General features: G+C 40.7%; 2 protein-coding genes across 2 annotated transcripts; both read right to left on the bottom strand.

Moving 5' to 3' along the window:
- Nucleotides 1-30: 30 nt before the first annotated feature.
- Nucleotides 31-11,895, bottom strand: orc3 (origin recognition complex, subunit 3). Its single transcript, XM_034222471.1, has 20 exons — nt 11,708-11,895; nt 11,501-11,552; nt 11,320-11,417; nt 10,695-10,833; nt 10,430-10,534; nt 10,148-10,311; nt 9,908-10,047; nt 8,573-8,732; nt 7,781-7,894; nt 5,444-5,577; nt 5,231-5,294; nt 5,031-5,147; nt 4,863-4,942; nt 4,363-4,496; nt 4,174-4,268; nt 3,973-4,070; nt 3,740-3,881; nt 3,533-3,649; nt 411-490; nt 31-270 (listed from the first exon to the last, which is right to left on the bottom strand). Exons 1-20 carry the CDS (start codon nt 11,729-11,731, stop codon nt 165-167), a joined length of 2,163 nt encoding a protein of 720 aa, XP_034078362.1. The 5' UTR covers nt 11,732-11,895; the 3' UTR covers nt 31-164.
- Nucleotides 11,896-12,957: 1,062 nt separating this feature from the next.
- Nucleotides 12,958-24,680, bottom strand: znf292a (zinc finger protein 292a). The gene is made up of 8 exons (XM_034222160.1): nt 24,490-24,680; nt 22,327-22,481; nt 21,381-21,459; nt 20,944-21,079; nt 20,608-20,810; nt 20,221-20,357; nt 19,658-19,799; nt 12,958-19,510 (listed from the first exon to the last, which is right to left on the bottom strand). The coding sequence occupies exons 1-8, from the start codon at nt 24,637-24,639 to the stop codon at nt 13,403-13,405; spliced, it is 7,110 nt and encodes a 2,369-aa protein (XP_034078051.1). The 5' UTR covers nt 24,640-24,680; the 3' UTR covers nt 12,958-13,402.
- Between the last annotated feature and the right edge of the window lie 879 nt (nt 24,681-25,559).

Below are 25,559 nucleotides of genomic sequence, written 5' to 3'. Positions count from 1 at the left end.
GACATGATTTTACCAGAAACATAAAAAGTGTGGGTTTTCAGTCACTACTCGCAAATATTTTATTAGAGAAAAAAATACAGTACAAAATCAAGTTTGATAAGAGCGTGAATGGAGACTAGCTAAAGATTTGTGAAGTGTGTATGCGTTTAGTTATGGGAGTTGTGTCAGCAGCCTCCCCAGGTGATTCGAGCCACATGGTCGGTCTTCTGTTTAGTGGACTTTATGAAGCCCAGAAATTCAAGCTCGGACACAGCTCGGATGAAACGAGCGCTAGAAGAGAACAAGCTAAGGAACAACACTTATCGATTGTGGATGGAAGTCAAATCTGAGTTTGTTAGCATTACGTTAGTAACAGTGGCATAGTATGATGGCGGGTTAACATGTTTGTAGATTCGGTTATGGAAGGATACTGTTTGACATCATCCACTTTCCCAAAACTGTCAGAATCGGGATCGTTGCCCTCGGCAGCAGACACCACAGTCGCAAAGGCCTGAAAACAAGATAAACAGGTTTTCACCCAGGTCCGTATCTAGTCCATTCTGGGCCAATATTGGATTTTCAGATCAATAACGTGACATATCGATCCTCTGAATCAATAAAACCTCCTCTAGAATGAGGAACTTCCAACAAAGTTTGTCGGGCAAAGGTGCTGTTACTTAAAGGTCCCCTATTATACTGTTTTTCATCCATATATAATAGGTCTCAGATATATAGAAAACATGTCTCTGAAGTGTTTGGCTCCAAACACCAAACAGATCATGCATTGCAGCATCCCATAATCCCCTCTGCTTCAGCCCTGTTTCAAAAGTGCTGATTCTCTGTCTGTTACTTTAGATCAGTGGTGGTCACCAACCAGTCGATCGCGAGTGTGGTGCGGGTAGATCAAGGACCGCGTTAAAAAAAAAAAAGTAACAAAAGAAAGAAAAATTAAAATAATAATGTTTGAAAAATACGTTTTTAGATGTAAACCTATCAATATCATCCACCACCCCTTTAGCAGGTGCCACTTGATTGACGTATATTTGAGACACCTCAATAATATAATACATTAACCGTGCTTTACGGTTTAGTTTAATTGAACTATTCATATCTTAGACTGCACTGTAACTTTTATCCATGTATTGTTTATTTTATTAGCTTTTCTTTTTAATGACTGATTTTAAATGCCATTTTCTTAATGTCTTTCATTTTTTGTAAAGCACTTTGAATTGCCTTGTGTTGAAAAGTGCTATATAAATAAACTTGCCTTGCCTTTACGTGAACCTCATCATGACACAAGAGAGGACGGCAGGACTGCAATTTCCCGTGTTCAGTGAATGCAACAGAGGCAAGTCACCAGACCAATCAGAGAGTTGCATGGAAATACACATGCGCTTGTGGCAGTAAAACAAGAATACAGTTTAAAAGGAGAGTGATTTGTAAAATATCCATAAAGAAAAAGAAAATCTGTTTACAGTTCTGTTTCATCTGGGTGCTGAGAGAGGTATCCATAGATCTCTTCATGTTGCTCTCAAAGTGCACCAGATTGATGCTTTCAACTTCAATACTTCCCGGGGGAGCATCCCCCCGGACCCCCCTAGAGGAGGTGAGGTCCGCCCCCCACTCATAAAAAAAATAGCACTTTACCCCTGCCTATATGCCGTGAGCTGATTATGGAGCCTTCATTGTAACAGTAATTCAGATGCAATTAGCCTATATAAAAGGCCTCAAATTGGAAGCACTATCTGGGCCGTCTTTTTCACTCAATTCTGCAATAGGTAGATTACATTACATTACATTGCATTTAGCTGACGCTTTTATCCAAAGCGACTTACAATAAGTGCGTTCGACCAACAAAATACAACTTGAAGAAAACAGAATCATATAAGTACATCAGGCTTCATAGAGCAAAAACATTTCAAGTGCTACTCAACTGGCTTTAGATAAGCCAGTCCTTTATTAGTATAAAAGTGCTTCGTTAATAGTTATATCGCTCGAAGTGGAGTCGAAAGAGATGAGTTTTCAGTTTGCGCCGGAAGATGTGCAAGCTATCTGCCGTCCTGATGTCAATGGGGAGCTCATTCCACCATCCTGGAGCCAGGACAGCAAACCCACGTGTTTTTGCCGATGGGAACTTGGGTCCCCCTCGCAGCGAGGGCGCAGCGAGTTGTTTGACTGATGCAGAGCGTAGTGCACGCGCTGGGGTGTACGGTTTAACCATGTCCTGGATGTACGAAGGGCCAGATCCATTCGCAGCACGGTAAGCAAGTACCAGTGTCTTGAAGTGGATTCTAGCAGTTACCGGAAGCCAGTGAAGGGAGCGGAGGAGCGGAGTGGTGTGGGGAAATTTAGGAAGGTTGAAGACCAGACGAGCCGCTGCATTCTGGATGAGCTGCAGAGGTCGGATGGCACATGCAGGTAGACCAGCCAGGAGGGAGTTGCAGTAGTCTAGGCGTGAGATGACGAGAGCCTGGACCAGAACCTGAGTCGCTTTCTGTGTCAGCTGGGGACGTATCTTCCTGATGTTGTAAAGCGTGTATCTGCAGCAGCGGGTTGTAGCAGCGATGTTTGCAGTGAAGGACAGGTTGTTATCTAGGGTCACACCCAGATTCCTTGCAGTCTGAGTCGGGGAAACAACTGAGGTGCCGATGTTGATTGTTAGGTCAAGAGTGGGACAATCTCGCAAGATCTCGCCTTTCACCTAGGCCGAGGTCTTGGCCTTAAAAAGGTTGGTGACCACTGCTTTAGATGAAAATAAGGAGCCACTCCGCACGCCCCTCTGAAAGATATTTGGTTAAAAATAACACAATAGCCGCTTTCACTGCCATATATACTGTCACGTATACTGCCACCCGAAGTCCCGGGTAAATCGCCAGACGCGCCGACACCTCCTCATCACTCCACCGCTCCCACGTTTCATTTTGTGTTGCCATAAGTTAGTCTCTCTCCGTTGGTGCGCTGGGCTAATGCTAATAATGCTAATGCGAGCAAATAAAATGGCGGCTTCACAAAACCTTTGGGAGTTTTACGGGGCGTGGTTTGCAATTCGCCCAGCCAATCAGAAATCGGAACCTTTTCCTCCCCAGGAAAGTACCACCTCTCTAGCAGGGACTGAAAAGGGGTGAAAAGGTTCCCGAAAAGAAAAAAAAAAGTTCTAGTTCCAGATCTTTTTGGTGTGAACGCAAAATCCCAAGAACAATCGGAACTATTCCTGGGAAAAGTACTCCGGTGTGAAAGCACCTAATGGTGCTCTAGGAGGAGATTCAGGTGTTAAGGTGGCGGGTGTTACCTTGGTTGGTTATTGGCTAATGGTTACACAACCCAAAAACCTTATGACATCATAAAGTGGCCAAAATCTGATCAGTTCATTTTCAGACAGGTTTTTATATAAATGGATCAGGACAAAAAGTGAGAGAATCTTTTTTCCTAAAACTTTCAGAATCTCTTTACACAGAGGGGACACATGTTTATGTATAACAGACATGAAAAAGTGGATTTTGCATAATACAAATTAAACTCAATTATAAGCCAAATACCAAACATATAAACTCACTTCCAGCCAGTCGAAGAGGTTTATCAGCCTGCCACACTCCAGGTGGAGTTTGTACACGATGCAGATATCAGGAGCTGCGTTGGAGACGGACCCATCCTCAGACTTTAGGCGGTCATTCTGAAGGAAAAGCAAAGAGACCCCCAATCACCGCTTTCAGTTTCTCCTTATCTTAAGATAGTTACACACTTTGATGGAATTAAGAAGTACCTGGAGATAATAGAAGGGGCTGTTGAGCGCAGCCTGAATGGAGGTGCGCGGTGCTGCATTCAGGTGGCGTCTCACAGTGGCTGAAGAAGAGTAGTAGCAAACTTCATACAGTGTCTGAGACTCTGGGGGAGACAGGTGGCTCCTGGGAGGGAGAGAGATGTTAGTCAAATAATCATTTATACCAAATGTATTACAATTTGAATTCAAGCAGAGCAGAAGGTAATACTTCTTACTGCACTAAGCTGTCGATAAATTGGAGAGCTTCATTTCGCAGAACCTCGAATGGACTCAGTTTTTTGGATCTCCGAGACTCATTCATCTCCAGCAGGGCCTAGAAATATGTGAGAATAATTTATGGATCAAACTCATCAGAGGAAGAGAATTCCTTCACAGAAATGCGGTAAAGATAACATTCTTCAGAAAACCATAAAAACCTTCTGCAGCTGGAACAGATCCATTTTCTTTTGAAGGTTTTTCACCGGGGAGGTGATACTCTCTTCAGCAGGAGGGGGGGGTTCGGCAACTACTGCTGTGAAGAACAAGACAAAATCATTTGTTGCGTATTCACTAACTATGGTAATAAGATATAAAGATATGCAAGTCTCTCCATTTGTACTACTTACTGTCCAACTGCTTGAATTTGGCGAGCATGGCTTCCAGCAGGAGAAGAGCGCTTTTCATTTTCTTAGACTTGGAATGCTGCAATATCTCTGCACACTTCTTGAGCAAAGAGATCAGCTCATCTTTAGCCAGCATCCTAGAGGGTAAGGATTGGGGTGAGGAGGTTAACAACTTCTGCTTTGTTCACAATAAAAAAGCCAGTCTCAAACAAAGGAAATTGGTCCAATGCTGTTTGACTGTATACAAATGGCTATTTGGCCACCAGGAGGAGCAATAAACATCCAAATACCATTGCATATGCTGCCATCTAGAGAATAAAATGTGTAAATAATATTTTTTTATTAAAAATGAGACTTTTTTACAAGGTTTTGACAACACATGGAATTTGGGATTCTTTTTAAACAGTGGGCATGGCTCGAAAAGCCTCCTGCCTACAATGAGGATTCATGATCGTCCATGTCGGTTCTTCTGGTTGAAACACAAGTTAAATATAAAGATTTACTTCAGAAGCTTCATGGCTGATTGGTATTCCTCATTCTCCCAGACGTTCTTCTCCAGACAGATTAAATGGAGCTCTCTGATCTGTAACACAATTCCAGTTTTAGAAAACATGATAGAATTACCTCAACACTACAACACTTTTTTTTTATATAGAGCAGTCATTTCTTGCCTGTTTCCCAAGCGGGTATCGAGGTAATGATGAGGTCAGAGTGTGGAGACACCTCAGGGTGGGATAATAGTGTTTGTGGTATTTGTGAAGGTCTTTTATCAGCCTCCGGCACACCTCCTAAAAGACAGAAAAGCCTTAGATTATGACGTGCTTCTATTACCTGCCAATGCCTCAGGTGTAGAGATAAAACAAAAATGTACCTTCAAATGAGTGTCATCTGTGAGCAGGGGCTCCTGTTGCTGAGGTTCCTGCTTTTCTACATACCTAGAAACACACAGGTTAGACTCTATTTAAATGATTAGTTGTACATTTGAAAAAGCTCAATCAAATCGTACAACAAGGTACTAACACAAAAATGTAGTTAGCCGGTGAATAAAACTAAATGATATATGTGTGTGTGTGTGTGTGTGGACCTCTTGAAGGACGGCAGCTGTCTGATCTTCTCTAGGTCCCGGTGACCAAGCTGCATCACATTAAGCAGAGCCTCCTTCTTCCTACAGCACAGCACACTGAGAGGCTGAGAGTGAAAGTGCTCCAGCAGGGCCAGCTGCACCAACACAGAGCAGATAGCTTGCAAATCACTTATCTAAATTACACTTACATACAAAGAGAAAACTGGTAAAAAAAAAACATAGGATACCTACACTCAACATCCACAAATATTAAAACAAAATACTTATTTGGGATGTTGAGTGTAGCAGTCACAAAGAAATGGCTCAAACCAGACAGCCCATCTATAAATGATTGGTACGATATCATTTATGAAATCTTTGTAATGGAAAGAATAACCTTCTCTATCGAACTTAAATTTGAGGAAATTTTGGAGAAGTGTATATTACCCTGATACGACCTTCTTTTGTTTAACTGTTTGAATCTTTTATTTAATGATCTATACTGTCAATGTTTTATATTGAAAATAAAACACCCCATGTTCTTATGTGCTTATTGTTGTTGTTGTTTTGTCAAGAAAAAGAAAAAACAACACGGACCACTCTGTAAAACTATTTAACTACATACAGTTGAGGCCTAAATTATTAGCCCCCCAGGAGTTATGGAACATTTTCCTAAAATGGAAAATAGTCAGAGATGTCAGCAAGAATCCCCGGACATCTGCCAAGATGATTGTTGCTGACCTGGCCTCTTCTGGAGTTGATGTTTCAAGGAACACAGTGGCGAGGGCTCTTCATCGTCCCAGAAGAACCCCTTTACTCAAAGAGTGGCATCAGAGCCAGACTGAGGTTTGCCCGTGAACATTTGAAAGGTAAAGATGCGTTTTGGAAGTCTGTGCTTTGGTCTGATGAGACTAAACTGGAACTGTTTGGGCACATGGATGTTGCTTATGTTTGGAAGAAGAAAGGGAGAGGCCTTCAACCCTAAGAACACATCATGCTGTGGGGCTGTTTTGCAGCCTCAGGCACAGGGAGCCTTGTTCGGGTGCAAGGCATCATGACAAATTTAAATGATGTTGACATTTTGAGGGATAATATGAAAAAATCTGCTCTAAGTCTTCGCTTAGGTCGTCGCTGGGTCTTCCAACAAGACAATGACCCAAAGCACACATCAAACTTGGTCCAACAGTTCCTAAAGGGAACCAAAACCAAGGTGCTGGAGTGGCCCACACATAGCCCAGATCTGAATCCTATTGAGAATCTGGCGGGTGCTCAAAGTGAATGTCCATGCTCGGAAACCACGCAATTTGGACCAGCTGGAACAATTTGCAATGGAAGAATGGGCCAAAATCCCTCAAGAGACCTGTGCCAACATAGTAAAGAACTACTCTAATGGCACATTTCCACTGCAGCGGGGTAGCCCCGTTTAAGCGTCCCTAAGCATCCTCGCTATATGCGACGCTAGGGCTGCCTCGCTGGCCGTCCGAGGCCGTGGCGCATTCCATTACAGTTTAGGACCTGGGGTAGCAACGCAGTGTAGGCGGGGCAATTTTTTTTTCACATTTCGAGTTGTTCCGTCGAGCTCCCGCTGGATTTTATCATCCCCAATGAGATGTAGGAACGTCGTCACCTCCTCGGTCGACCACGGTGTGCTTTTCTTCGACGTTGCCATTTTTGTAGCTCCTCCGTTTACAAAAATGCTGTGTATAAAAATGCTGCAAGCTTGCTTCTAAATATATATGCGACGCTAGGGATGATCTCGCGCGCGATCTTGTGACGATTCTCTCCGACCAATCAGCAGTGTTGACGTCACTAGTTCAGCCCTGGACCTGGCCTGATAGAACCACGATTTTATGGGGCCGGAAAAAGAGGGAAATAGTACCCGCTAGCCTGTGCTGCGCTATATGGAAAGGCCACCAAAAACTGGCCTGGCCGCTTGAGGACGGTTAAGGACGCTTAAACGGGGCTACCCGCTGCAGTGGAAATGCGCCATAAGAGGTTGTTGTCAGTTGTGGCTCAGAAAGGGACACTATTGACTATTAATGGCCTGGGGGCTAATAATTTTGACCAACCCATTTTTCACTATATTTGATATAAAGCAAGCCTAAAAACTTATTTTAAGTTCCACAATGTACCAAAAGCTACTAAATAGCACTGGTGAATGTTTGATTATATCACGTTTTATCAATGCTGGAAACATTGGGAAGAATTTTAGGAAAATGTTCCATAACTCCTGGGGGGCTAATAATTTAGGCCTCAACTGTATGTATATATACACTGAAGTTGAAATGTGATCCAAATAAATCATTTAAAAAATGTAAAAAAAACATAAGATCTTAGCTCTTAGAAGCTACTCTGTACCTGAACACCCTTGATGAAGTTTCTCACTGAGAAATCGTGGTAGAGGAAAATGCTGATCAACACCTGCATCACTTTGCCGTTGAGCTTGAAAGGGAAATGCGTTGTCAGGATCAACTGGAAACATAAACGAGACAAAATATACAATTGACTTCCTGGTCATTAATTTCAAGACAACACAGCAGCCAAATACACAATTTGATTGAAAAAAATCTGCAACATGTTTCATGTCTTCATGTTGTATATCTGTATACTTAAAGAGATCAAATTGAAATAACGTTGTACTAACAGAACATTTCCATGTCAAAAAAGGTTGCTTGTGAACCTGCTAATGGATGAGATACGGCAAAAACCAAGCTTCCATTATTATTTGGCACATTTCATAAAAGGCAGTTTTTTCTTGTTATTTTGTTTTAATGAAAACTGTTTATACATCTCAAAAATGAAAAGTATTTTCTGCTTCATGAACTTTAAAAACAAAACAAAAAAATCAAAACACCTGGACAAGAGTTCATTTCTTAAATGTAGACGTAAGAAAAAAATAATTTGATACAGTTTTACTTGTTAAATCTCCATTTTTAGAAGTTGTGCAATACCCACTATTTCACCATGCTATGTCTGCATAACTATATATATTTTACAGTTTGACACAAAATTGGATGGAAGATTGGCAAATTTAATTTAGAATAAAACAGGATAGAGAAATAACAAAGTCTTTCAGTTGTGGAAGCTCATTACATCACTCATATTTTTTGAATGCATACTTCCTATAGTGAATGTGAGAGTAACCATTACCTTGTCTATGACTGTGGCCAGGTGCTGAGTACAGGAGAGTGACTGGAAGAGCTCTATGCACAGCAGGGAGGACACAGAGTGGGGCAGCATGTGTTGGATGGTGCTGGGTGACGTGGCGATACCAAAGATGAACATCAGCGGAAGACGTTCAATGTACCGGCTGGGGAATGGATAACATGTTTTAACAGATGTTTGAATAATAGACGAGATATTTAAAACACTGATGGATGCATTTTTCCTTCAGTGAATCATTTAGTTTAACACTAGTGTCTAGAATAACTCCCTTAGCTTCCAAGTGTATGTGAAGGTGGCTACAAAACCAGACTGGTATACGACTTTCCAAATAATAATCGTTATCTTTTAATACCATAACCAGGAGGCGGATGACAACAATAAAATGATAAGGAAACAGTTCAAGTGTACGGCTAAAGCAGGGGTGTCCAAACTTTTTTCACCGAGGACCACATACAGAAAAATATACGAAGGGCTGGGCCACTTATGTTGCCTCGTTAGTTAAGTTATAAGTTAGCAAAATCAATAAATGTAGGTAAATGATGCTTGATACTTGAAAATGCTTTAAGAAACACAATAGCCTACATCTCAGCTCTCCATAGGGTTTCATTTATTTTGTTGGCAGCTCATTCCTAAAAACAGAAGCCTCAGATTGCTTTTAAAAAGAGGAAATATAAAGGGTAGATTTCAAGCTTGTAATGAAATGAAGTTATTGGGCACTTTTTATCAACTAAGATTTGTTTGAAAATGTTTCCCTAACTTAAATTGACTGAATTTATTTGAAAAGTGGGTTTATTAATGAATACTACTGTGTAATATATTTGTACATGTATATTTAAAAAGTACAATATAACCCCCTAATCCCACCAGGAGCGTCTGCGCTGCGTTGCGCTGCGGCGTTTTTAGCGATCGCGGCCACTCTAGTCAATGGGTGCTATTCCACCAGACCCGCTGCGCCGCGGGCTCGAAGCGTCCCAAAAGCTCCTCGCCGCAAGGAATTTCTAAAATATAGGATGAATCCTATTTTTTACGCGGCGCAGCGCGGCGCAGGCAGGAAGTGGAACGTTCATCCAACAACTGCGAGGCTGCACACACGACGCTCCACTTCCGCAACGTTTTGAAACGCGCCTGGTGGGTTATGACGCAGGAGGAGGTCGCAGCGCGGCGCAGACGCTTCCGGTGGGATCAGGGGGTAAGACAAGCACAAGTTTAATTTGTGGGCCATATTCCATTATACTTTTTGAATTAGCTGAGGGCCGATTCAAAATGTCCCGGGGGCCAAGCCTTAGTTTGGACCCCCCTGGGCTAAAGCATTGAAGTTACCTGCAGATGAGTATGAAGTCCTGAAGAACTCTTGCATTGAAAGCCTCCAAATCTTTGAAAATAATGACAATGGGAGGCTGCTGCAGATCATCTTTGACCGGAGAGCTACGCTTCTTTCCAGGCGTAAGAGAGTAGGATTTCTAAAACACAGGGAAAAGTGCTTTCAGCTTTTCAAAGTCTTTCCATGCACCAAATTGCAAATCTAAAATCATGTACACTGGTTATGCTTTACGATCCTACCTTTGTATTCATAGTGTACCAATCACAGAGTGTACTGAGGGAGCAGTGCACGCTCTTGTGGAGCGGAGCACTGGGCTGCTCCGTCTCCTCTTCCTCATCATCATCCACAGTCACATCAGTGCCCAATAACCTCTCCAGGACCCTCTTTATTAAATGCTTCAAGGCTGAAATGAAAAAGAAAACAATATAAGAAAAGAAAGTATTAAGTCACTACCACTATTCTAGGACACAAAGAGATAAGCTCCTTCAAAATGCAATTAAATTATCGCTCTCGTCTTTTACCTCCGCACTCTTTGGCCTGTACTGAGGCCACATGAGGAGTCACCGACTGCCGGAGCAGTTCAGACAAACTCTGGAAGGTCATGTCATGGTCCGGGACATTTACACCTATGTGAAAGATATCAGAGGAAAACAAAAACAAATGTATGACAATGTTAGCTTTGAAACCCCATATTGGAACACCACAAGACTGGGGAAAAAATAGAAATTAAATTATAATTTTATACTAAACTGGCTGTGGATAATCAATCAGCAAATGACAATTTACCGAGAACAAGAGCCGCTGTGGGGATCTCGCTGGCCCTCATATGTGATGCCCAGTCACTGTGCTGGCGAGTGGAAGAACACTTCCTCGTGAAGTCCAGCAAGCTGTCCAGGATTTTCGTGTTGAGTTCATCCTGTAAAAGCTTACAGATAGCAAAAAAAACATAGTTAAACCCATTGTTTATGACAATTCAAACCCACAAACTGTTTATGATACTCTGTTTGGATGGAATATTATTAAGGCTATTGTTTACCATCTCTTTAGTGTGGGAGTTTTGTTTAAAATAATGCACTGTTGTACAATTGGGATGGCATCAGCTGTTTTTAGTCTGCTTTGGTTTTGTATATTTTGAACAAACAATTATTTCCCAGTTGAATAGTTTACCTAAATAAATAGGTACAAAAATAGTAAGAAATGTTTCTCCTAGTCAAGGGTGATGTCTTTAGATCCATTGTTTCGGCAGTCCATTCATCGCTTTATCCAAAAGATTTAGAGTGTTATCGATCTAATGCTTATAATAAATAAGGCTGCCAACAATTACAATATTGTATTCATTCATTCACCTCTACTATCCCTGACTTCTATTTGTTCTGTTCTGTTGGTTAGGAAACACATTGAATGCTCTTACCTCTGTGTCCGTTTTAATTTGATCCCAAAGATCCTGACACAGGTTGAATCGTGTTTTACTCTCGTCAGCACCTTCGCAGCCATGGATGAAGTGATCCTCTGTGGAGAAATGGCATCAAGGTGAGTGTAACACCAGACAGCTAAAATGAGGACAGTCTTCTATTAACATTAACATAGCTCACCCAAACTGAGTGTCTTTTTCTTCTTAGCACTGGGCTTGAAAACAAAGCATCCCTGTAATATATACGGCGATAAGTTTCAAACAGTGGAAGTTTACAATGAACATAAACAAAGAAAGTACACTTTAATATGGCAATATTATGTCACAGACTGCAAGCTAGTTTCACGAGGAAGCCCTGCAAAATAATAACGTCAGAATATTACGTTACCTTGGACACAGATGAAGTTGACATCTTAGTTGTAGCTACATGTAACCGTTTTTTAACTTTAGTTTAGTTCACACAGTGACTTGAGCTGCAGTCAGATATTTGTTTAAAATACTGCTTGTGCTGTATTTAACAAACCCCTACTACTTCCCGCCAATATGACGTTTACGGAAAGGGCTGTGTTCACGACACATAAGGGGACAACGCCTGTGTGTTTAAATTGTAGGTTATCGCACATGATTAAAGTGTATATGCTAACACATGCTAACATGACATATACAACTTCAAAGTATTTAACATCAGTTTAGTTTCATTATGTTAATCCTCTCCGATGTTTTAATGCGGTGAATTCGTTTAACACTGCTGTTCTTGAACACCCCCGCCTCTTCACAGCATCTCTGGTTTCCCTGTTGTGGCCTCTCACTCAGCCATGGATGTTTAAACTCTTTGCAGGTCCCATGTTGCAGTCCCTAAACTTTATATTCATATGATACCAATAACTTCATAATAAATATACATACAAATACAATATTCGAATTAATTATTTTCTTTCTATACATGATTTTTTTAAATGTACTTAGATTAGTTTTATATTAGTTTATTAGTTATCAAATGTGTTTGCTTAGATCTAACGCTGTAACTTATTGCAGTCTTTAATTTTCCTATTCATAAATGATATAATGATGATGTAGAACTTATTGTGAAAAATATACAATAGTGGTAGCATGAGTAACAGTAAAAGCTAGTAATAGTATTAGTTAGTACTTAGTGTAAAGTTAAGATTATTGAGTTTTTAAAATTAATTTGTATGACATGTTGAATATTTAATTTGTCTTTCAAATGTTAATTATTATTATAAGACTGGTCTCATAGAAACTAGGAACTGGCCAGGACTTTTCCACTTTTTTATAGTATTTATATATATTTTTATATTTACCTAATTTATTTACAATTTTGACATTGTATAGATTTCTGGTCGTTCCCAATAAAATAAACTTACACAAAGAATGTCAGGTTTTCACGCAAGTTAAGTTCATTTAATGTGTAACTTATATCTTAGTAAAATATTATTTTTAGCGCAATTGTTTAAACGTTTTTCCAAAACTAAACCATTTTTTATTAGAGATATGACATTCTGGCCATGGTTTATGTTTTCCATACAAAAAACGGTATAAATCTAGGAAAACTAATGAACACACATACTCGACTGTGTAAACAACTTAGATATAAGACAAAAAAAACTCAAAACAAGATCTGGAGTCAATATTTATAAAAAAGTAACAGTTACATTTCATTGAACACTTTGTGGAAGACATGTAAATATTACAGATAGGTCTACTAGTGTTGAAAAAGGATGAAATAAATACAAACGGAATTTAAAATCCCATAGGGATATATAAAAACATGGTTTTTCTTTAAAAGTCTCCATTTAGCAAAAGAAAAAAAAACTTCTTCAGTACTAAGCATAAATACAAACATGTTTCTAAAATCTATGCCCTAAAGATTACCTGGTTATTATGACTAACATACATACTTAAAATCATCCAAGACATTTTTTCATTAAGTACAAAATAGGCCATATAATTGATAGCTGTGACCATTAGTGTTAACAGTTGGAAATCGGATGCCTAAACAAACCATTCTGCAGCATAACTTCTCAAATCCTGAGTGAGATTGGGTTGAAAACAACGTTTGGGTCTATGATCCGCTATAAAGCCATTTTTTTATTTTGACTATCGGCCTCATGTCTTGTAGCTGCATTAGCAACAGATCAGCACCATCTGAAAAAGTTGTATCCATGACAATCTTGACATTGCTCACTGCTTTGAGATTAAGAGGATTTCTGAAGTCTACTAACTTTTCACAGCCTCTGAACTCAATTTTACCTTTCATTGCAGATTTCTGTCTGTGAGTTAGTTGTCTTTTGGACGGCAGTTCAGCATTAGATTTGTCATTTAATTTGCGTTTGGAAGAGTGGGTTGACTCTGAGGTTTCCAAAAACTTAAGGAAAGAGTCTTCAAGTCCTAAAGGCTTGAAAGACCCAGGCATAACCCCATCGTCACGTTGTTCTTGGGCTGTAGGGGTACCAGGATTTGAGTTCTCTCTTGAACTGTTAACAGTCAAACGATTCCTAAGGGTCTGCATCCTCTCCGGACAAGCTGGTGTTGGATGTGCAGGCTTTTTGGGACGACCTCTTTTCATTCCTCCATCTGTCGCAGTGGAAGCTTGAGATTCTGCACTATCATCGTTGGACAGCTTGCTGTCTTCTTGGCCTAGCCGATCCACAAGCTCATCTGCTTTCTGGTCACTGGGCTTTTCACCATCATCTGGCTCCACCTCCTCAGAAGATGAGGTTGACGCGCCCTCTGATTTGCTTGAATCTTTGAATCTGGAGCGTGAGTATTTTTTGCAGAAAATGAACTGGCTCCTGTGGTCTTCAATATATCTTTCTGTGAGGCCATGAGTGGTGTAATGCTTGAATATACTTCTTTCAGCCCGCTCCACTCCATCGCAGCCTATTATCATGCATGGGTACTGCAGAGCAGACTTCTTGGTGCACATGGCTGATGCCTCATCGTGTGATTTTAGTGTTGGCTTTCCAAAACTAGTCCAGTGTTCAATGGACTTTCCATCTTTCTTTTTTGTGTTTTTCTTCTTCACTTTGAATTTGTTTTCAACATTCTCTTTCCCGCTGAGCCCCGGGAAGAGCCCCATTGCTTTAGTACGTCGTCCGTCACTTGTTTTAGGATCATAAACATAAGCATGCTTTTTTATCAGGTGACGGAGGAGATTTGATTTTGTACTGTAAACGCGGTCACACTCCACAAACTCACACTTGAAAGTTTGATCAACTGAGCCGCTTTCGGAGATGGCGATTTCCTTGTGGTAATTCTTAATGTGCTCGATGTACTTTTCCACAGAGTTGAACGGGAGAGCACAATCAGACCGGTCACAGTTAAAAGTCCCTATGTTCATGCTGGCCATCATGGTTGTGGCTTTGTCACGAGTAAACTTGTGAAGTAAGAGGTAATGCTGCACTAACCTTGTGATTCCTAAGAACACCCTTGAACAGTTTTTCACCTGACACCTAACTTCATCGTCTTTGTCTATGCTATGATGGCTCTCTTGGCCATTTTCGACATTCTCCATTTCTATGTCAGGTTCAGGTTTACTCGGGGGTAGGGATGCCTGATGCATGGCCCTGTAATGGAGAATCAAATTCTGCTGGATGGTAAATGCCGCAGTGCATCCTTCATGAACACAGCGATATGGTCTATATGGACTAAAGGGGTTGTCTGCATCACACATTTTGAGGCTCAACCTTTTCTGATGTTTCTCTTTCCTCTGGTGTTCATCCTTTGTTGGTGTGCTTTTAGAGCTTCCTGGTTTCTCTGGGGAGGATGAAGCAGACGCAATAGAAGGGCTAGACAGTGGCTCTTTTAGTTTGCTGGATGATGCATCTGATCGTCCGTGCTGCTTTTTTCCTTTGCTAACAGGACTGAGTTTCTCCTGTAAATGGCATTTCTGTTTCACATCTGGACTCTTGTTTAAAACAGCCACTTCAGGTTGCTCTGGAGCTTTTTCATGAACTGATGGTGCCACCTGACAGAGCGACATATCAGTCATGTAGTTTTGAGGTGGGGGAAGTTGTGCAACAATAGATACATCGGGAATGAAGTCCTGTTTACCGGCATCTCCTGGTAAAGTGTTCTGAGGAGCTTGTGGATTGTTCTCATTGTCTGTTTGAGGTGTAATTGCAATGTCAAGTGGTTCCTGTTTTATATTAGGTAACACATCTGCAGATGGTCCCGAACGACTGGAATTGGCATCAGTAGTCGCACAGCCAATTAACACCTCATCTTTGTTCAGTCTAAATGCACGCCTGTTTCGAGCACTGATCCTTAGCTTCTGCATTTCTGCCTTTGACAATCGATGAACTTTTTCGTAGTGAATTCTCAAACCTGTCGTTCTCGTGAATGTTTTGGGGCATATCTGACAAGGATATGGAGACAGTTTGGATGGGCTCTTTTTAAGTTCTTCTATCATCTCATTAGAGTAATCATGCATTTTACTTAAGTGTTTGAATAATGCCTCCTTGGTCATAAATGAGTAGTCACACTCATCCTGGTCACATTTAAAAGGCTTGGGGATCTTTTCAGTGGGCTTGTCATCACTTTTAGTTGGTATTTTACTTTTTTCAATGTCACGGGGTTTAACACGATGACTGACATTTTGCTCTAATGACAAAGCATTCCGCCTCCTTTCCTGAGCAGCCTCAATCAAATCTAACCTTTGAAAGGCATGGGAAATTTCCATCAAGTGATCCTCTTGACGAGGTGGATTTGCCAACTCTCCGGCCTTCTGTTGCTGGTTTTCGGAGGAGTCTGAATAGTCCATTATATTTGTATGTTGGGGCTCCTGTTTCATCAGCAAGGGTGAAGTCAAGCTAGAAGATTCTTGTGAGAAATCACCATTTGACATGTTGAATGCTGCTCCATTTGTATCAAGGACATTGGGGTCATTGAGAAAATCAAGAAAAGATGTTGGCAGATCAGCTGTTAGGTCAATTTCATCTACAGGCCTGCACTGGGAGCGTTTAGATAAGTGACCTCCGAGAGACTTGGTGCTTGTGAACTCTCTGAAGCATCTCCTGCAGATGACTTTGCCATCCTTAATGATGGCTGGCCATTTGGTTCGCTTGCTCAACCTGCCTCGTTTTCCTTTCTGCACGTCAGGGTCACCTGCCTTTTCATCTGAGAGAAGAGCCTCACAGTCAGCACCAGGCGAGTCTGCTTCATAGGTGAAATCTGTATGAATTACATTGTTTGAACTGAGCATGCCATCCACAGAGTCTTCCATGTGTTGATGACAAGGAGTGGAGACCTTCTCTGTTTTAATTATTTCATTTGTTGCTTTTGATGCAAGCGGGGCCTCTGGAGTTAAACATTTCACAGGAATATCAACTGAGGAGCCTTGAGTAGGACAGGAGTTTTCACTCTGAGCATATGGAGTTTGGTAAATTCCTTCAGCTAGGCTATCAATTGTTGAGATACTGTTTCCGCTATCCAACTGGCTTGTCATACTTGCATTGCTTTTTCCCCCATCTACACTGTCTCCACGGCCCTCTGGATGCATAAGTCCATACTGATGCCCACTGTTATGGATTTGCCCTCCATTGTCAAGCATCAGAGAACTGGACACATACTGAGACATCAAACTTGAAACTGAAGGAGCATGTGACATAGAGGGACCATGTGTAACTGCCATAGGAGGATCTCTGTCCGAGGGGAGAGGCGCTGTTGCTTGATAAGGGTCAGGCTGCCATTGATGATAGCTACGAGGGGGGTATTCATTCATGTTGAAGGGTTCTGGATAGCAATTATTCGCTGGGGGTGAAGACCATGTCTCGGGCATGTCTGACTGCATCATTCCGCTGGGATTATTTGGGCTTCCCCATGACGGATAAACTGTGGGGTTTACCATTGGAGTGATAGGCACGGGCTCCATTGATCCAGAATAGCATTGGGCAGGTGAGGTTGAAGATCCCATTGGGTAATCCATTTGCTGCATCCCAGGTTTGTTGCATAGTATTCCTGGCTGACTTGACGGCCTGTTCCCATTGTTCTGAAAGGGATTAGGTGAAGCTGGCCCATTTGACACCTTTTTTGCTGTGATTTTGGCCACTTTGTTATATTTCTTTGCCAATTTCCAATCTTCAAATATGTCAGGGTGTTGCTTCTTCACATGCCTAGACAGACTTTTGTTGGTGCTGTAGGCCCTTGTGCACTCACTATGTGGGCAGCTATGCAGGTTCTCCTCATTGCCAGCAGATACAGAAGGCGTATTGGAAGGATATCCTTGCAGTGAACAAGGAATTTCTGTCTTGATTTGACTGGGAGAAATTATTTGTGGAATCACTTTTGGAAGTTCATTGCTTTGTATATTATCCTCTCCTTGTTGACTTGCCAAAGGGTTGTTTGCACTTGGTTCATGATTTCCTAGTGGGATCTCACTTCTTCCAGCTCCCATATCACGGTGCACATGAGGAAGCTCTGGGGCTGGTTCAACATCAACTGTTGCTGGAGTGGGGTTTGTTAGAGGAGTGTAACATGTATCTGCTTCTTGCATTTCAGGATATCCTGCAGAATTCAGCATGCTTTCAACGGAGTGTTTAACTCTCACAGGAACAGGTTCTTTACCGAGGTCTGGTGAGCTGCAAGGAGATGCATTTGCATTTGAGTCTTCCTTCATATATATATCTGTATTAACCCTTTCAATATTGACAACTGCAGAACCGGTATCTTCTTTGCTCAGGGTGCTCTCTGGTGTTGGTTCTACTTTTGGAGTATCAGGAGGGTTTTCATGTGTGACATGTAGAGTGTTTACTGCATCATTTGTACAATGACTCTGTTGGTGTGACAAGAATTGAGACTGGGAGTAAAATATTTTGCCACAGTTGTCTGTTTGGCAGGTGTAGGTAAGGTAATGCTGAGCCTCGTGATCGTACAACAGGTAGGCCTCGCTGAAAACTTCGCCACAGTTAGGAAACATGCACTGGGCCTTAAACTCGGGATGTGTTTTTCTATGCATGAGAAGCTCAGAATTTGAGTTAAAGTTGGCCTTGCAATCCAACTGTATGCATATGTATGGTTTGCTGCCACAATGCATCTGCAAATGATCATTTAGATGTCTGACATTGACAAACTGCCGTCTGCAGTACTGGCATACCACTTTCTGTTTTTGTATCTCTAAAAATCTCATGGCCTCGTCGTCGTCCTTGTGAGATCTGACATGAGCCATGAGGTTGCGGAAAAACTTGAAAGCCTTGGAACAATTTTTGACAGGACAGAAACAGTCTTGACTTATGTTTGTGTCAGATGTAGTTTGTTCTATCTTAACAGGAGATGCTAATTGGTTGCCGATTTGAGATTCAACTTTAACAGGACTCATGCTCACCTTGGTGGCTACTTTTGAATGTTTTGATGGACTTTTAGGGGACTGAGGTACCTTCCTAGCAGCTTTCATTGCAGCTAGTCTCTCTTTGCAAGATTGCTTTACATGTGATGCTACATGTGGCTCTAGAATCTCCCTTGTTTCAAAACTGTCGGCACAAATTGGACAAAGATAAACTCCATCTTTGAAGTGCTTCTGTGCATGGCGAACAATTCTGTGACCCAAGAACTCCTTATCACATAAAACACAATACTGCATGTAGGCTCGCCAATTTCTGAACCGGGCTGACACAAAACCCTGCTCCCGAAGCTTTTTAGCCTCTCGGTTTTTTTCTCGTTCATCCGTGATCTCGTTAAGTTCATTTGTAGTGGTAAGCAGAAAATCCTCCAGGTCTCTGTATTCAGGGAGTTTACCAAGTGCATTGTCCACCTCCTGTTCGTCTGTGTCATTGAGTGTGTCTATAGATGACACAATAGCTGCCTCATCTCCCATTAATGCCAAGCAGTTGCGTTTTAGCGTTTTCCAGTCCCAGAACTCTGGATCAAAAGGCCACTGCGTCTTGAAGGCCAGCAGTAACTCGCAGCGTAAAGAATTGGGCACTGGCAGACTCCCATCCTCCTCAGGCTTTTGGTCAGGTTCGTTGTAAAGTGACTCCACAGCATAATATGAGTCAACAGTAGGCTGGAGGAGGAACTCGGTCAGCTGACATGCACGCTTAACCTCCAAATCAGTTGGCAAGAGGCAGGATATCATTTTGCAGATGGTGGACTTGCTATCTTTATGGTCACTGGATGTCATTTTGAGAGCTTGAATGCACATTTCCACACACACTGGAAGCCCCACCTCACCAACCTATAGAAATAATAAAGCAACAAAAATGCAAAGATTATCATTTTAAGTCCTCTTTGAGGTGCAGTATCATATGAGTAGTTTTTGCTATGAATAGTCATGTGTTATGGTTCTGCTATCATCTACAAATGCGTAAGCTATTTATCTTACCTCGTTTTGAATTACTTTGATTAGAAACAGAATATGACAGACACTTCTGCAGAGGAGAGCCATCTCTTTGCTGTGACCAAGAAATGCATCAGCTGACGACTCTAAACGCATGAGTAGCTTACTCCAGAACAGTGTGAGTTCCCTGCAAAACATCAGAAACACAACTGTTAAAAACAGATACTTACTATTTGGATTGCTGAATCGTCTTTTCGTTCTGTATTATGATTATTCTATTTAAAAATAATAAGTACATATATTGAGTATTTGGATGACAATAAATCTAAGTCTACTGCATCGTTTTTACTTTAAAATGAGCTGAGCATAAGTCCTTTATTAACAGCATGCCTCTCTTCCCTCAAGTACAACATGTATTAAGATACAGGGACCTACAAACACACACAATCAGCCTCTGAAATATGCTCTAAAAAGGTCAGTGAGTATCTTTGTGCACATGATTTGTACAGAGAGTGCTTCAGTTTTGATGAACCAATTACGTAATGTATTGGTTCAATGACCACTGTATTTTGTAAGGGTATTTATCTGGAATAAACAGCAACACTCACCAAGCACAATAAACATCTCCTTGAAGTAGCTGTCGTTTGAGAAAGGCCGAACATAAGCAGAGAGCTCCTTTCTCATCTCCTTCTGACTCCAAGTTGCAGATCATTTCAAGAGCATCTTTACAGTCTATTGACGCAATCTATTTTAAAGGAAAAAGAGAAATAAGATAGTGGATCACAGGAAAATAGTCAATTTATATTAACTAAATAAATCAGCAAATCTTTCATATTTGATAACACTGCTGGGACAAGTGATAAGTGATTACTGGGTTTTGGTCATTAGACTACATTTCAGTTCAGTTTTGATAAATTAAAGTCTATCTTCAGTCCAATTGTCCATTTGCTACAATGTGTTTAAATGTAGTGAGTGTAATGTGTGTAATTCTTTACCTCCTCCATTAGCTGCTCCTGACTTTTTTTCATGCAGATGCAAAGCAAGTAGGTTTGCTTGAAGTTTCCTTTTCCTTCATATCCCGGATACTCTGAGCACATCTTAGCCAGTACAGCAGCTTTATCAACACTCTCCACTTTAATTAGGTGCTTTATTCTCATGTTCAGAAGTGCGGCACCTTCAAACTCAAGATATTCATGTACTAAGAAAGAAAAGTTTTTAAAAAAGACGAAAGTTCAGAGAGAGATGCAGAATATTACAATACAATTATAAATATGTGTAATTAAAGCTGCACAAGTCAGAAAGGTGCATTTTTAAACTAAGTAAGATCTAACCTTGCTCAGTTTGAGGGGTTTTATTGGACATGATGCTGCTTAGTGTGGTGTTGGACCAGACGCCATCCTGCTGTGCCAGAACTGAGAGCAGGCAAAGCTGTGTGCTCCCAGTTTCTAACAAAAGGCTGTGTGCCAACTGTAACATAAGATATATTAAGACATAATTACCAACATTTCAGTGAGTGTATGTAATGATAGACAGTAAAGAGTCTAACATAATTGTTTGGACAAGGTTACCATATTACTATTACTATTAAACATTGTACAACTCTTTTAAACATTTGATGTTGTTTTTATAAAGAGAACCAACAGATTAAAACATTCAGGGAATGTGTTTTTTGATTGCTTTCAATGATTGGCTCAACCTAATGCATTCAAATTACTAAACAACTTTTCATTGCTTATCACTGCAAAGATAAATGCCTGGGAAAGCTGACCTTCATGGAGGACTGAAACTCCTCCCATAAGGCACCAGGGACATGCTGGGGCAGTAAAAGCAGCAGCTCCGCACAGCTCCTGTAAACCCAACACAGTTATTTGTTAAAGGCACATTTAGGTCAAGGCTGTACACACATTTACAAAAATTAAGGGTGGCCATACAAGAATAACTATGCACCAAGTGTGAAGCATTAAAGTCAGTGTAAAATAAAGGACAAAGAGGTGTAAATCCACAGCATCGAGACACTTTAATTACATGGATCAATATTGGTGTACGTGTATGTGTTATTAAATAAAGATCAGTACTTAATAATCAATAACAAAAAAGGTTACATCATTGCATTGTATAATTGTTGCCTCGGTTTCTTTTCATTTTTTAGTGTTCACCTAACCACCTTGTGCAAAGCATATTCTGTTGCCCATCCCAAATATGTCGAAGCTCCCCAAGAGGTAGCCTACATTTCTATTCCGATTACCGCCTCAAGGACTTTGCCTTGATCACAAGAGCACACTTTGTGAACAGAGGAGTAGTTTCTCCCTGGATATTGATGCAGAGTGTTTTAATATTTTTATATCCACATTTCTGATCTTTTAAAATATGGATTTGGATGCGTTTTCTTTCATGGTTATTGTCAAATATTGTGCAACTTCTGTGCAGGAGTGCTGTCTTCAAAATGATGAAGCCGGACAAAGAGTAAACTATATAATTGGAACTGCAAAGCAAACTAATATTAAGTATGATATCATTTGCACATCCAAAACCTGTAACCCATACATTGCGACATGAACTTTAGAATACCACAGGAAATACTTAAGGAGAATGCTTTCTCCAACATGCAATTTGAGCATTATGTTTCATCAATATTTAACACATATTACAGGTCAATGACATGCTGAGAGGTGTAATAAAACAAAATACAATTTCCAGAAAGAGTTTCTACTCACAGTGCTAATTTTTCAAGTAGGAGTGGCACGTTTTCACATTCGGAGGAGAGACAGGAGGATGCCTGAGCGAAGCTGAGGATGGCCACAGTGTAGACCTCCAGCAAAGGCAGAGGATCTTCATCAGTTTTCCAACGGCCGACATGTTCCACAAGGACCTGCCAAACATAGGAATACTTACAATTAGATCCAAACTATTGATTAATTGATTGTTTGTTTTTGCCACACCTGTGTATAGCAATACGGGTTAAGAAATGTAAAGACGAACACAATGTGTATAAATTATAAAATCCCAAAACCCAATAAAAATGGGACCAATAAAAAAGTACATCTAATTAGTAATTTAATCATTTTTCATTATTTGTTCATGGTTATTCTTAGGGTTTTTGCAACTACCTAGCAAAGAAAAAACATTTAGAGATATTACCTTTCATACTGGGACATTATGACATACATTTTCAAAATGTTCTGCATTTTCCAAACTCATTAACTAATACCAATAGATCTTACAACGGTATATATATCAATAATGAAATCCATAGTTAGGGTTGTAGCTCTATAAGCTTACTTGTTAGCCCAACTATTTGTGTCCCTTTGTATACTTTCTATAGTTCGGCAGTTGTATAAGTGTAATAACATATAAAGTAGTGAGTCCAGTTGGATAACAATATAAGTTAAGGAAACCATGGTAGTAAAAGACAGACTAAAGGCTTGATAATCATGACAACATCAAAATAAAACATGTTTAGTGAGGAAAAAATATCCCATTCCTCAAAAAAGTAGCAATTTTATATTTAATGTAAACATTGAAAGTCCCTATAAACTTTAAAGTTTGCTTTGATTAATAAAAAAAAAACATCATCTAACTTTCGAGAAAAAAAAAAAAGTAATTCCAAACTATTAACTTTAAGGAAGCAAAAAATGCATTTGTATACTCTTATTATCTACTTGATTACACAATCCAGCAGAGATGTAGACACCTAAAATAACAACGCACCAGTTATGTGTGGCTCAGCAAAAAACAACTTCTTTATCCTCCCTCTTTTCTTTTTTTTTCAAACCCCAGCTCAAATAACGCTTAACCTTCATCAATGAAAACTCCCTCCATTTCTTCCACACAGAAAAACTCTACAGATCCATTTCATCCTGAATGACTCCATTATTCCTGCAGTTTTACTCTTACGAGATAAATCTCCATCATGGCACAAAACTACAGCAGCATGCAGCCCGAGGCTCGTCCCCTTTTACTCAAATAACTTTAAAGTTGCATTCTTTACCGGCGTTGAATGTTGGATAGAAACACACTAATAATCCAAACTATTTTGGTACAATGGCAGTAATTCACAAGGTTATATAAATTAAATGGAGACATCGCATCATATGTTCGTGGTCAGGGCAAATTAATGAGAAGGATGTGTAATGGAGTCAGTGACCACTGCCACACTTTCCCTTTTTAATCACTGTCTCAGCCAGCTGCAGGCAGATCGGTTGCTGTAACATTGACATCCATCTAACATATTTCACTGGTGCTGGCTATACGACTGTAATAAACATCTCCGCTGATGTGGTTAGCTGGATTAATTAGGGCAAAAGGCCTGGGCTAGCACCTTGGAAAAAAATCATTGATCTTTCCGTACAATCAAACAGCTTCAAAAAAGTAACCCATTTTCACACCAAGCTAAAACTTAAGACAACATGCAGCGTTATAACGTTTTAATTGTCTTTTCATAGGGGGACACAACCGTTTAATTCAGTGCATTTCAATGCAATGGCCCTGTAAAATTTCGCTAATGTAGCTACCCGTTTTTTGCACAGCATGACCACTGCACAGGACAGGGGGACCCTGCATACCAGCTAGCAACATTCATCTGCTATTAGCTATCTGGCCTGGAAAATACCAGTAATAGATGCACGGCGCGCACACGTTGGTGTGACTTATCGTCGCATGGATAGTCAGACTTTGCAAAAAGGTTCATGCCATAAACGATCATCATTGAGAGAATGGCTGAAAACCATGGAGGAGTTTTTTTCCCCATCTTGAAATGCCAGGCATAGGCAGCTAGCTCCTTAGCTACATTGTTGTAGCAAACGTAGACGCGCATCCTCGGCCAGGAAGCCAGAGGGGCTGCAGGCTGCCCGGGATGAGCAGCAGGAGGACGGGCTAACCTGGCAAAACTCCTGGCAGAAATGCAGGGAGGCTTCCAGCGGGGACTGCAAACTCTCTTTCAAAGCTGTGGTCAAACCCTGGAACCGCTCTCGGAGCTCCTCGATAGCTTTCCGTGTGTCATATTCCTTCTCTGTCTCCCCCTCCGCCATCTTCACAACAATCACGACCGCGTACGCACAGATGTTACGCTGCCAGACTCGCACACGCACTCGCACGCAGAGGGGGAAGGGTGAGTACAGAGTGTGCTCCACACACACACCCCTGATGTCAACAAAGCATCCATACTGTGGCACAAAATCACACTGCAAACAGAGTGAACGTGAAGTGTTTGCTCATCACCTAATCAGTATGATTGGACTCCTGGATTACCCTGATGCTGTTACCATCCGTGCAAAGACAGGCTACTCGGCCATGACCTCCAAGCACTGAGCAGCATAAGACAAACATAACCTTTTATATTTTCATGAACATTTTAAACAAGCTCCAATACCCCAGGGGCACGGTATTCTCGTGTTTCTTGTCCCTCCTGATCATTCAGATTGCAGGGTCAGCTCGATGCTTCAGTGTGACTGCAGCAGTTAGGGGTCAGTCAGCTGAAAGACTCCCAGTTGAACATCTAGCCTCAAAGGCAACATGTTACTTAGCATGTTATAAGTGACGTAAAAGCATTATGATTATGTTTTTATATTATAAGGGGCATACAATGTTAAAAGGAGTAATGCCACCAAAGCTCTGATTATTGTATAGTAGCCTACTTACTATGATATCTTGAATATTATCCTCAAAATGTAGCTAAATACAATCTTCAAACAAATGGCTGGTTTTACCCATTTCCCAATCTCCATCTACACACTAAAAATTGCTACATTTGATTACTCAACCATTTATAATCTGAAGGTCTAGGGAAGTTTTGATCATATTACCCACTCTTCGTTTGCGCAGGTGTTGTGACATTTTTAAGTTTCAAATTACCATTAATGTACCACTTTTTTCCAGCACATTTTCACAGCTTTCATTTTCTATTTATTAGCTTCTTGACCAATTTTCAGATTTCTCATGTCACAAACCT

The sequence above is a fragment of the Gymnodraco acuticeps genome, unplaced genomic scaffold (assembly GCF_902827175.1).
Source record: "Gymnodraco acuticeps unplaced genomic scaffold, fGymAcu1.1, whole genome shotgun sequence".
NCBI classification, from domain to species: Eukaryota; Metazoa; Chordata; class Actinopteri; order Perciformes; family Bathydraconidae; genus Gymnodraco; species Gymnodraco acuticeps.
This window is presented reverse-complemented; position numbering and strand designations above follow the sequence as displayed.

Excerpts from the sequence above, each read along its gene's own strand:
- orc3 (XM_034222471.1), bottom strand. The coding sequence starts at position 11,731 with ATGTCAACTTCATCTGTGTCCAAG. Across the intron at positions 7,895-8,572 it reads TGGCCACAGTCATAGACAAG|TTGATCCTGACAACGCATTT; the intron begins GTAATGGTTACT and ends TTATGTTTCCAG. Across the intron at positions 4,497-4,862 it reads TCAGCCATGAAGCTTCTGAA|GATGCTGGCTAAAGATGAGC; the intron begins GTAAATCTTTAT and ends CTTACCCTCTAG.
- znf292a (XM_034222160.1), bottom strand. The coding sequence starts at position 24,639 with ATGGCGGAGGGGGAGACAGAGAAGGAATATGACACACGGAAAGCTATC. Across the intron at positions 22,482-24,489 it reads TCTGCCAGGAGTTTTGCCAG|GTCCTTGTGGAACATGTCGG; the intron begins GTTAGCCCGTCC and ends TATGTTTGGCAG. Across the intron at positions 21,460-22,326 it reads CTACTTGAAAAATTAGCACT|GAGCTGTGCGGAGCTGCTGC; the intron begins GTGAGTAGAAAC and ends TTGGGTTTACAG.